Below are 10,000 nucleotides of genomic sequence, written 5' to 3' on the forward strand. Positions count from 1 at the left end.
GGGAACACTCTGCCCATCGGCAGGTCGTCTGGAGGTTCGGAGGGAGGAGGTTCGTAATCGTTGGACCCGTCTGCGTCATCATTTGGGGACTCGTAGTCTCCGCTGCCGTCTTCATCGCCGCTGTACGGACTCTCATAGTCATCATCAAACTCTTCATCCTGAGACACGGAGAGGGGGGTGTGAGTGAACGCCATAGCAACAGCAACCTAGCAACCAGTGAAGCAGAAAGAAGCTTAAAATGTAAATATTCCAGTAAAACCTACAAACTCGTCTTCAGCCCAACCCTGAACGTCAGCCGCGGTCTCTGCACAGGACAACACACGTTAGCACGTTAGCACGTTAGCAGGCCTCAGTACACTCACAGCTCCATCATTCATACTATCAACACCTCACAGCACAAACAACTAAACACAAACAACAAGAAGGACATTAAAGTAAACATTTTATAGACTTTAATTACAACAATAAGAGCTTAGCTTGTGTTAGCTAACAGCTAGCTATAAGCTAACAGCTGATCAATAGAGTTCCTACCTGGTTCATGATATTTGGGAGTCGGTCTGTAGAAAGAAAACAAATTATTATTATTATTATTATTATTATTATTATTATTATTATTATTTCCATCATCAGTAAACCTGTTTATAAACACAGTAAAAGCACTAAAAGTACTACACACACACCACACACACACACACACACATACATATACATTTACACGCACACACACCACACACACACACACACACACACACACACACACACACACACATACACACACACACACACACACACACACACACACACACACACAAACATAGTATGTAGTTCATGCTGTAGTATCTGAAGCAATATATATATATTATATTATATTATATTATATTGTATATATATTTATAACAATATAATATAATATAATATAATATAATACATAACACCACAGATATTCATATAGTAACTTTAATGGATGTATCATATAATAATAATAATATAACTGTATAAATGTGATAATGTACATTATCAGCAGTTAATGATCAGAAGATATTAAATATATCAGTAAAAACAGAAATAAATATTAATATGAACGTACTTTTTACCGAAGAGGCCTCGTTTCTCCTCCTTCTTACTGATCTCAGTGCTGATCTTAGAGATCATCCTGATTACAGACAGATAAACATTATTCAAACGTCTCTTCATCACTGGGAACCACGTTAGCTCTCTGCTAGCTCTCTGTTAGCTCTCTGTTAGCTCTCTGCTAGCTCTCTGCTAGCTCTCTGTTAGCTCTCTGTTAGCTCTCTGCTAGCTCTCTGTTAGCTCTCTGTTAGCTCTCTGCTCCTGTTAGCTCTCTGTTAGCTCTCTGCTCTCTGTTAGCTCTCTGCTCCTGTTAGCTGTTAGCGTATCTAAAATGTTTGCTGTGCTTTAATAAATGTTGAGCAACTCTGTTGGGCTTAAAATGCTATATGCTAGGCTAATCTATGCTGAAAACACAACCACATTGTGAAGATGGTTCAAAGATAAAAGACACACAGTCACATGTTAGGTTAGCTAATGCTAATGCTAATGTCCATGAGTCATTAGTTAGCCTGTAGCTGTTGCAGTTCGGTACTCACGGAGCGTGAAGTTTGGGGAACTTCTGCAGATCGTTATCACTCAGATTCTGTAAAAAACAGACGTCATTAATCATTAATCATTAATATTAATCATCAGATCAACAGCTGACACACTGCTTTCACTCCTCCTTCACTCCTCCTTCACTCCTCATGTCCTTTAAACCATCCTTCTTTCCTTCCCTTCATCCTCCTCCTCTTCCTCTGGTTTTCTGGAGGACGTTGTTGTTTTGAAGTTTCTGAACTCACCACGAATCTGGATCCACTGATGGAGTTCTTCAACACGGCTTTATCACAGCCGGACAGGTTCATCTGCAACACGTCAACAACACGTTAACAACACGTCAACAACACGTCAACAACAGGTTAACAACACGTCGACAACAGGTTAACAACACGTCGACAACACATCAACAACAGGTTAACAACACGTTAACAACACGTCAACAACAGGTTAACAACACGTCAACAACATGTTAACAACACGTCAACAACATGTTAACAACACGTCAACAACAGGTTAACAACACGTTAACAACAGGTTAACAACAGGTTAACAACATGTTAACAACACGTCAACAACAGGTTAACAACACGTCAACAACACGTCAACAACATGTTAACAACACGTCCAACAACAGGTTAACAACATGTCAACAACACGTCAACAACAGGTTAACAACAGGTTAACAACACGTTAACAACATGTTAACAACACGTCAACAACAGGTTAACAACACGTCAACAACAGGTTAACAACACATTAACAACATGTTAACAACACGTCAACAACAGGTTAACAACACGTCAACAATATGTTAACAACACGTCAACAACAGGTTAACAACACGTCAACAACACGTTAACAACATGTTAACAACACGTCAACAACAGGTTAACAACACGTCAACAACAGGTTAACAACACGTCAACAACAGGTTAACAACACGTCAACAACAGGTTAACAACACGTCAACAACACGTCAACAACACGTCAACAACACGTCAACAACACGTTCATTACCTCACATCCTTTCAACCAGGTTACCACACCTCCTCACGTTTCCTTCACTCTCTCCTCCTTTCCTTCACTCCCTCCTTCTTTCCTTCCCTCTCTCCTCCTTTCCTTCACTACCTCCTCCTTTCCTTCACTCCCTCCTTCTTTCCTTCCCTCCTCCTTTCCTTCACTACCTCCTCCTTTCCTTCACTCTCTCCTCCTTTCCTTCCCTCCCTCCTCCTTTCCTTCCCTCCCTCCTTCTTTCCTTCCCTCCCTCCTCCTTTCCTTCACTCTCTCCTCCTTCCCTTCCCTCCCTCCTCCTTTCCTTCCCTCTCTTTTAATGTATTAGTTAGTTAACAGACAGATATGTTGTATAATGATGGAAGTTGAATAAATGTTGTTTATCAGTGTATAAGGTAAACTGTCCAAATACAGTTGTTATCAGTGTAAACAGCAATAATTACTGTAATCTCACAGATAATGACTTTATTACACTTCTATAACTGATTTTAAGATGAAAATAAAAATATAGAAATGAGAATTATTTTACAGAACAAAAAGTAAAAATATCAACATTTAATGAGAAATGAAACGTAGTGCCATTTTTAACACCTCAATATGAGTCACATTAACAAACATATAGTATATATAGTAATTATATATATATAATCATTATAATAAGTTTGTGGCAATTAGAATAAAACACAACAACAAAGCAGTGGTCTTCATCATCACCATCACTGTTTACTTTTGTGATTTGTCTTATTTATTCTCCTGTACAGCACTTTGGTTGTTTTTAAAGTGCTTAACAAATAAAGGTGGATTGGATTGGACAACTTTATTAATCAATGTGACCGTGACTGAAACTCTCCTGCTGAGTCATCACATTTTATAAAAGAAGGCTGTGGACAACTACGACTCCCAGGGTGCATTTCAGCAGCGCGTCCAATCACAGAGCTTCATAATCTGTTATATTTAAAGTACCAAAAGTATTATACATATTTTCTAATCTTAGATAAAAGATCAGCAAAACAGCACATTACAGGATAAAATCATTTATTATTATTTATATTATTATTTATATTAGCCACGCTAGCATTGTTGCTAACTCCAGCATGTTTGCATCTTTTATTGTTTATGTTCTTGTTCATTAACACGTCCTGTCCCTATCAAGTAAACAAATAAAAGTAATCAGGTCATCCTGTGCAAACTGACCCGAACCAGCTAATCTCCATAGTTACCACAGATATAACTGGCTACGGTGAAGATTAGCTAACCTGTTAGCTACGGTTTGCTGACATTAGCAATCAGTAGCTAGCTAACTAACAATTGATGTAGATTAGCTACAAAAGCTAAATTAGCATTTTGCTAACATTAGTTAACTTAAGATGTGTCTTTTATCTTTTAACCATCTTTAAAATGTGCTTATCTTTTCAACATAGATTAGCTTAGCATATAGCATATCTAAGTACAGGAAAGGAGGAAGTTGACTTGAGCTTGCTCAACTGTGATTGGAGCACAGAGTAAAAAGGGGGCGGGGCTTAAGAAGAGTCAGTTGGTCTTAATGAAGCAGCGTGTTTTATAAAGTCCTTTGATCCTTCAAACAATGTGAACAGCAGAAACTACAGTGGCTGCAAAACTCTACTGTACAAACCTGGCGGACTCCGCCAGCAGAGGAGCCGCTGCCTCCGTAGATAAAAACCTCTCATTCACAATGATTCTTATTGTCAGCTGATTAAACTCTAATGAAAACAAACCGACAGATATTACATTAATGTTACACACTGTTCATTTACTGACACACAAAGCTCAACAAACTCGACAGACACAAAGAGGAGAAGTCTGGCTGGAGGTCTCACCCTCTTCAGGTAGTCTGCCAGCTGCTGCGGACTCCACCCCATCACCTCAGACCTGGACGGCACCCGGTCCGAGCTCATCCTGCGTCCTCCTTAAAGACACCACGTCCGTGCAGCTGCTGTCAAACCGAACACTGCCGAGAGCAGACGACCATCTGAGTCAGCGACGGACACTTTTTCAGCCTCGCAGCCTCGTCCTGCTTCCCCCGTTCGACCTCGCTCCTCGCTCCTTCCTGCGAAAAACAGAAAAACCAAACTTCTCATAAAGACTCACAGAAAATAAAATAACTGCCAACTGTCTTCAGAAAAGTTTTACTTCCTCAAATAAACTCACCGCTCGCCTCTCCGAGAGTCTCTCCAGAGCAAAGAAACCAGAAAGAAGAAAGCAGAGTGCAGGCCACTGAGGAACCAAAATGGCTTCCTTCTCTCTTTCTCTCTCTTCTCCACTCTTTCTATGTGTCTCTCTATCTTTTCTTTACCTCTCCTTCCTCCCTTCTCTCTCTCAGAGGAAGTGACTGTGCAGGGGGGGGAGGCAGCATCCTCCTCCCCCCCGTCTGACCACAGAGCGGAACAGACGCTGCAGTTGCACCCACTCGCTGCAGCTCGCCGCCTGACGGGAAACAGCGTCGGTTAAAAACAGACCCTGGATCAGTTTGAGAGCTCAGTCTGATCCCTGCAGCATTTAACACTGAACCAGGGTCAGTTTACTGGAGTCCATCAGGAGTTCATGTTTGTGCGTCAACGACTGGAAAATAAAGCTTTCAAACATTTAAATGTTCCGTATGTGAGAGAGTGAACGGGTTGTGGCTTTGTTCCTCTGCTGCCTGTCCACTGAGCCTGTGTGTTTCTATAAAGGGATGAGGGTCAAAGGTTGCGACCTTTATGCTCCCGGCCTCGGCATGGACAGTGGGGTGCCAGAGCTCCTGTAATCTATAACATTTAACACATTTAATTTAACTGTGTCGGGGAAAAACCCTCCTCTCCCTCCTCCTCTGGCAGTGCTGGGTGTGAAGTCACATGACTGCCTGCTAATGGAAGTCTGATAACCGCTCAGACCGGACGAGACTCACCACAAACCCTCAGAGACGGCGGTGTGGAGGTGGATTCTGAAGGCCAGACCTGGTCCGGTTGGCTCAGAGACAGCCAGTCTGATGGGAGAGGTGCATTCTGGGAGCGCAGATGCAAAAATAAATCCCCCACATGGAGAAGTGGCGGTCACCGCTGATGGTAACGGCGCCGCTGCAGCGTGAAAATGCAAATAAGTAGAAGTTGGTTGGGTTTCACACTGCGTCTAAAATAATCTTATTTTCACATTCAGTTAATGAGAAAAACTTTAATTAGTTACAGAGAAGAAGAACTTCCTTAAACTGCCTGTAGTTTACTTCCTGTTTCTATAACAGAATGTAAACATTTCAGTTGGTTAAACACAAACAAACAAACACTGAAATAAACAACAAATTTACTAAAATGGCATTTCTGCCACAACATGGTCCCGATGAAGTGGTGAAGCAGCGTGGGATCATGGGAGTTGTTGTCTTCACCACCATTGGTGTCATTGCAGTCAGCTTCTCCCGGTTAGGATTCCTTCAGTGTTCATGGTTCAGGAGGTTTCTACCGGGAGCCCAATGATCCACAGAGGTCTCCTCCTCTCCAACACAAACAGACCCGCTGATTAAAACCACTAAACACACTGAATAAAGCAGTTCCACCTTAAACACACTGAATAAAGCAGTTCCACCTTAAACACACTGAATAAAGCAGTTCCACCTTAAACACACTGAATAAAGCACTTCCACCTTAAACACACTGAATAAAGCAGTTCCACCTTAACAATCACTGCTTCTCCCACGCTGTTGGACAGACAAAGGACGTCCCGGAGGGGCTGCGAGCCGAGCTGCTGCTAATCTATCTATCTATCTATCTATCTATCTATCTATCTATACAGAAGTTATCTCAGGACACTTTTCAAATAGAGCAGGTCTAGACCGAACTCTTTATAACATTAATTACAGAGACCCAACAGTACCACCATGAGCAAGACCTTGGAGACAAGGGCAAGGAAACACTGCCTGTTAAAAGGCAGAAACCTAGGACAGATCCTCCGGCTCTAGGTGGGTGGTCGTCTGTCTCCACCAGTTATGATATCATGCTAATAGAATGAGGCTAAAGCTAACAGGGTGCAGCTGTTGTCTCTGAAGATTGTTGTGGTTTAATTTTTCCGTCTGAATGCACCTCAATCGATGTCTATCTGACATTAACCTTTATCTATCTGACTGTAGTGAGAGACCACAAAGTCCCACTGAAGGAACCCAGAATGGTGACACAGACTCACAGAAAGCAAAGAGAATTGAGCGTTTCACTCCACGTGCAGATTTATTTGCATCAACACAGGATATAAACAAACCCTGTTGTCTTGAGAATCAACTAACTAGAACAAAGAAAATCACTCTGTTATATTCCTCTTTCCCAAAAGGTGTCTATTGGTGACGTCTAATGTCTGATAAGCAGTAGTTATAACACATCTGATGTCCTACTCTCCAGGAGACAGCCTTGGTCTCTATAATGTGCTTATGGCACAATGAATAACTCTATCCTAACTAGTGTGAGACAACCAGTGTGAATACATGAGGATGGAATATACATGAACATAAAATATTATACTGTAAGCCTATAAAATTAAACACGAAATAGCACAACATAATATAGTTTGCTTCATGTTCACAGAATCTTATCCCTCAATGCATTTTCCCCACTACAAGATCCAAAAGACTTTGTCTAACTTTGACTTTATTGAGTTCACTGATTGTTTTTGACTTTCTCATTAATTTTTCTGTAACAGGATTTAAACCAAAGTAAAAACAGTCACAGAAATATGAGTGAAAGTGAATTTGCTCTGGTTGTTTTCTTTGTGATGTGATCTCAGAGCAGTGTGATGGATCATATTTCCCTTTAAAATGAGACACAGCAGTCAGCTGACAAAGCTCCGCCCCTTAATGACATTACCTGAGACCGACTAGGAAACAGGTTGTTCCTGTTCAGTTCTTACTGAGGAGAGACACACAGACGGAGAGACAGACGGTAAGATTTACCTTCATTACAAAGCTGTGACTTTAACTGAGGGAGGACAGTTACAGGACGGAGGACTGAAGTACTCTGAAGTTCTTCAACCAGCTGCTGACTGTAAAAACTCTCAAAGTGAAAGTAACTGAGGCAACTTTTTACAGCAGGGCAGGAACCATAACTGACCAACCTGTTTAACGTGTTGTCTGCTGTTTCCAGCTGCACTCAGAGACAAATGGCTTCCAGATTAGAGGAGGATTTCTGCTGTACGATCTGTCATGAGGTCTTTAGAGATCCTGTTGTTCTGTCATGCAGCCACAGCTTCTGTAAAGACTGTCTGAAGAGCTGGTGGAAGGAGAAACAAACGTGAGTGTCCAGTTTGTAAAAGAAGATCTTCGAAGGATCAGCCACCTTTAAGCCTGGCTTTAAAGAACCTGTGTGAGAGTTTCTTACAGGAGAGAGATCAGAGATCTTCAGAGGCTCTCTGCAGTCTGCACTCGGAGAAACTCAAACTCTTCTGTCTGGACCATCAGCAGCCAGTGTGTGTTGTCTGCAGAGATTCAAAACAACACACCAACCACAGATTCAGACCCATTGATGAAGCTGCACAGGATCACAAAGAGAAGCTCCAGAAATCTCTGGAGCCCTTTAAAGGAGAAGTTAAAGGTTTGTGAAGGAGTTAAAGTGAAGTTTGATCAAACAGCAGAACACATGAAGGTCCAGGCCCGACGCACAGAGAGGCTGATTAGGGAGCAGTTTAAGAAGCTTCACCAGTTTCTAGAAGAGGAAGAGGAGGCCAGGCTGGTTGGACTGAGGGAGGAAGAGGAGCAGAAGAGTCAGATGATGAAGGAGAAGATGGAGGCCCTGAGCAGAGAGATAGCAGCTCTTTCAGACACAGTCAGAGCCACAGAGGAGGAGCTGAGAGCTGAAGACGTCTCATTCCTGAACAACTACAAGGCTGCAGTGGAAAGAGTCCAGCAGCGCCCCCTGCTGGAGGATCCACAGCTGCCCTCAGGAGCTCTGATAGACGAGGCCAAACACCTGGGCAACCTGACCTTCAACATCTGGAACAAGATGAAGGACATGGTCTCCTACACTCCTGTGATTCTGGATCCAAACACTGCTCATCCAGAACTCGTCCTGTCTGAAGATCTGACCAGTGTGAGAGGAGGAGAGGAACAGCAGCTTCCTGATAATCCAGAGAGGTTTGATTATTACGGCTCTGTTCTGGGCTCTGAGGGCTTTAACTCAGGGACTCACAGCTGGGATGTCGAGGTTGGATACAGTACAGTCTGGTTACTCGGTGTGTTTGCAGAGTCTGTCCAGAGGAAGGGAATCATAGAGTCTGGATTATGGAGAATACAGTTCTATAAAGGTAAATACTCAGCACGGTCACCACCAGCTCCATCCACTGGTCTCGTAGTTCAGAAGAAGGTCCAGAGGATCAGAGTGAATCTGGACTGGAACAGAGGAAAGCTGTCGTTCTCTGATCCTGATACTAACACACACATACACACCATCACACACACTTTCACTGAGAGGATGTTTCCATACATTAACACTGTGAATAAAGTGAAGATATTACCAGTGAAGGTCAGTGTGACAGTGGAACAGAGCAGTTCGAGATAAAGAGGATGATTATATTCATCATGTTTGTTTGTTTCTCTCTCTTTTTATTTAGTTTGAAGATTTGCTTTTTGTTTCTACTGTCGACCTTTTAAAGTGTAAAATTATTTCACTTAGTTTCTGATCTTTGTGTTTGTTTCTTTTTATTACTTTTAATGTAAAAATGTTTAAATGATCTAAAATATCTGAACAATGTTTGCTGTGATGAAGTGGAGATGATTCAGTTTGTATCAGTCCTTCTATTTAAGGTGGATGTCTCGTGTTTAAGGTGGTAAATGGGACGACGACCAAGTAAAAGAAAACAGTTTATTAAAATGTGAATTTAAAGTTGTGACAAACAGTTTGAGTTTTTCTTTCTTCCTCAGAAACACTGAACACGATTAAATATCTTTATTCTGAATGCAAACTTTATATTTAATCTGTTTCTGTGAGCAGGAGAAAAGATGAAAACATAAAACGACTTCTTCTGAACACAAACAAACAAAGTATCTGGATGACCATGAACGCATCACAGACTTGCCGCCAACTTAAAGGAAGTTTTGTGGTCTGGTTTCGTCCTCCTGTCCGTACGTCTGACAGCATTTCACTCAGCAGCTTCACCTCTCTCACAGGAAGCTGCTGATCTCACTACTGACACACTACCAAAATAAGAGCCTGGCTGTAGAGAGGGTAAAGAATATTTTCAGAATAAAAGTCTGAACCCAGACTGTGCCGCAGGACTCCTTCCTGTATGAGGAGTCTCATTCTGGTCTCAAACTCCAGCTGTCTGAGGGAGGGGGGCCGGAGCCGGAGCCAGAGCCAGAGCCAGGTTCCAGTCCTGGTGGTCCGGATGAGGAAGAGGGGGGTGGGGGGGATGA

At 42.2% G+C, this 10,000-nt stretch overlaps 3 protein-coding genes across 5 annotated transcripts in view; 1 reads left to right on the forward strand and 2 right to left on the reverse strand.

Moving 5' to 3' along the window:
• The window catches only part of lcp2a (lymphocyte cytosolic protein 2a), a 10,394-nt gene extending 5,416 nt beyond the window's left edge, over nucleotides 1-4,978 (reverse strand). The window contains exons 1-8 of one of the 3 annotated variants that reach the window (XM_051394804.1): nucleotides 4,792-4,978; nucleotides 4,461-4,690; nucleotides 1,854-1,916; nucleotides 1,608-1,654; nucleotides 1,088-1,153; nucleotides 532-557; nucleotides 264-304; nucleotides 1-158 (exon numbers count right to left, since the gene is read on the reverse strand). The exon at nucleotides 1-158 is cut by the window's left edge and continues 32 nt beyond it. In XM_051394804.1, the coding sequence (XP_051250764.1) occupies nucleotides 1-158; nucleotides 264-304; nucleotides 532-557; nucleotides 1,088-1,153; nucleotides 1,608-1,654; nucleotides 1,854-1,916; nucleotides 4,461-4,538 (479 nt within the window). In that variant the 5' untranslated portion in view covers nucleotides 4,539-4,690; nucleotides 4,792-4,978. Of the gene's footprint in view, nucleotides 207-263; nucleotides 305-531; nucleotides 558-1,087; nucleotides 1,154-1,607; nucleotides 1,661-1,853; nucleotides 1,917-4,460; nucleotides 4,714-4,791 lie in introns of those variants that run through there. The other 2 variants (XM_051394805.1, XM_051394806.1) reach the window with 2 other exon arrangements.
• Nucleotides 4,979-7,472: 2,494 nt separating this feature from the next.
• LOC127360394 (E3 ubiquitin-protein ligase TRIM39-like) lies at nucleotides 7,473-9,470 on the forward strand. The gene is given in 3 exon segments (XM_051394810.1): nucleotides 7,473-7,877; nucleotides 7,879-8,161; nucleotides 8,163-9,470. Coding segments are annotated over 3 exon segments (1,392 nt in total). The 5' UTR covers nucleotides 7,473-7,752; the 3' UTR covers nucleotides 9,147-9,470.
• Nucleotides 9,436-10,000, reverse strand: part of zmat2 (zinc finger, matrin-type 2) — a 3,156-nt gene continuing 2,591 nt past the window's right edge. The window contains exon 6 of the mRNA XM_051394851.1: nucleotides 9,436-10,000. This exon is cut by the window's right edge and continues 157 nt beyond it. The gene's annotated coding sequence lies outside the window, so the exon portion shown is untranslated.

The sequence above is a fragment of the Dicentrarchus labrax genome, unplaced genomic scaffold (assembly GCF_905237075.1).
Source record: "Dicentrarchus labrax unplaced genomic scaffold, dlabrax2021, whole genome shotgun sequence".
NCBI lineage: Eukaryota > Metazoa > Chordata > Actinopteri > Moronidae > Dicentrarchus > Dicentrarchus labrax.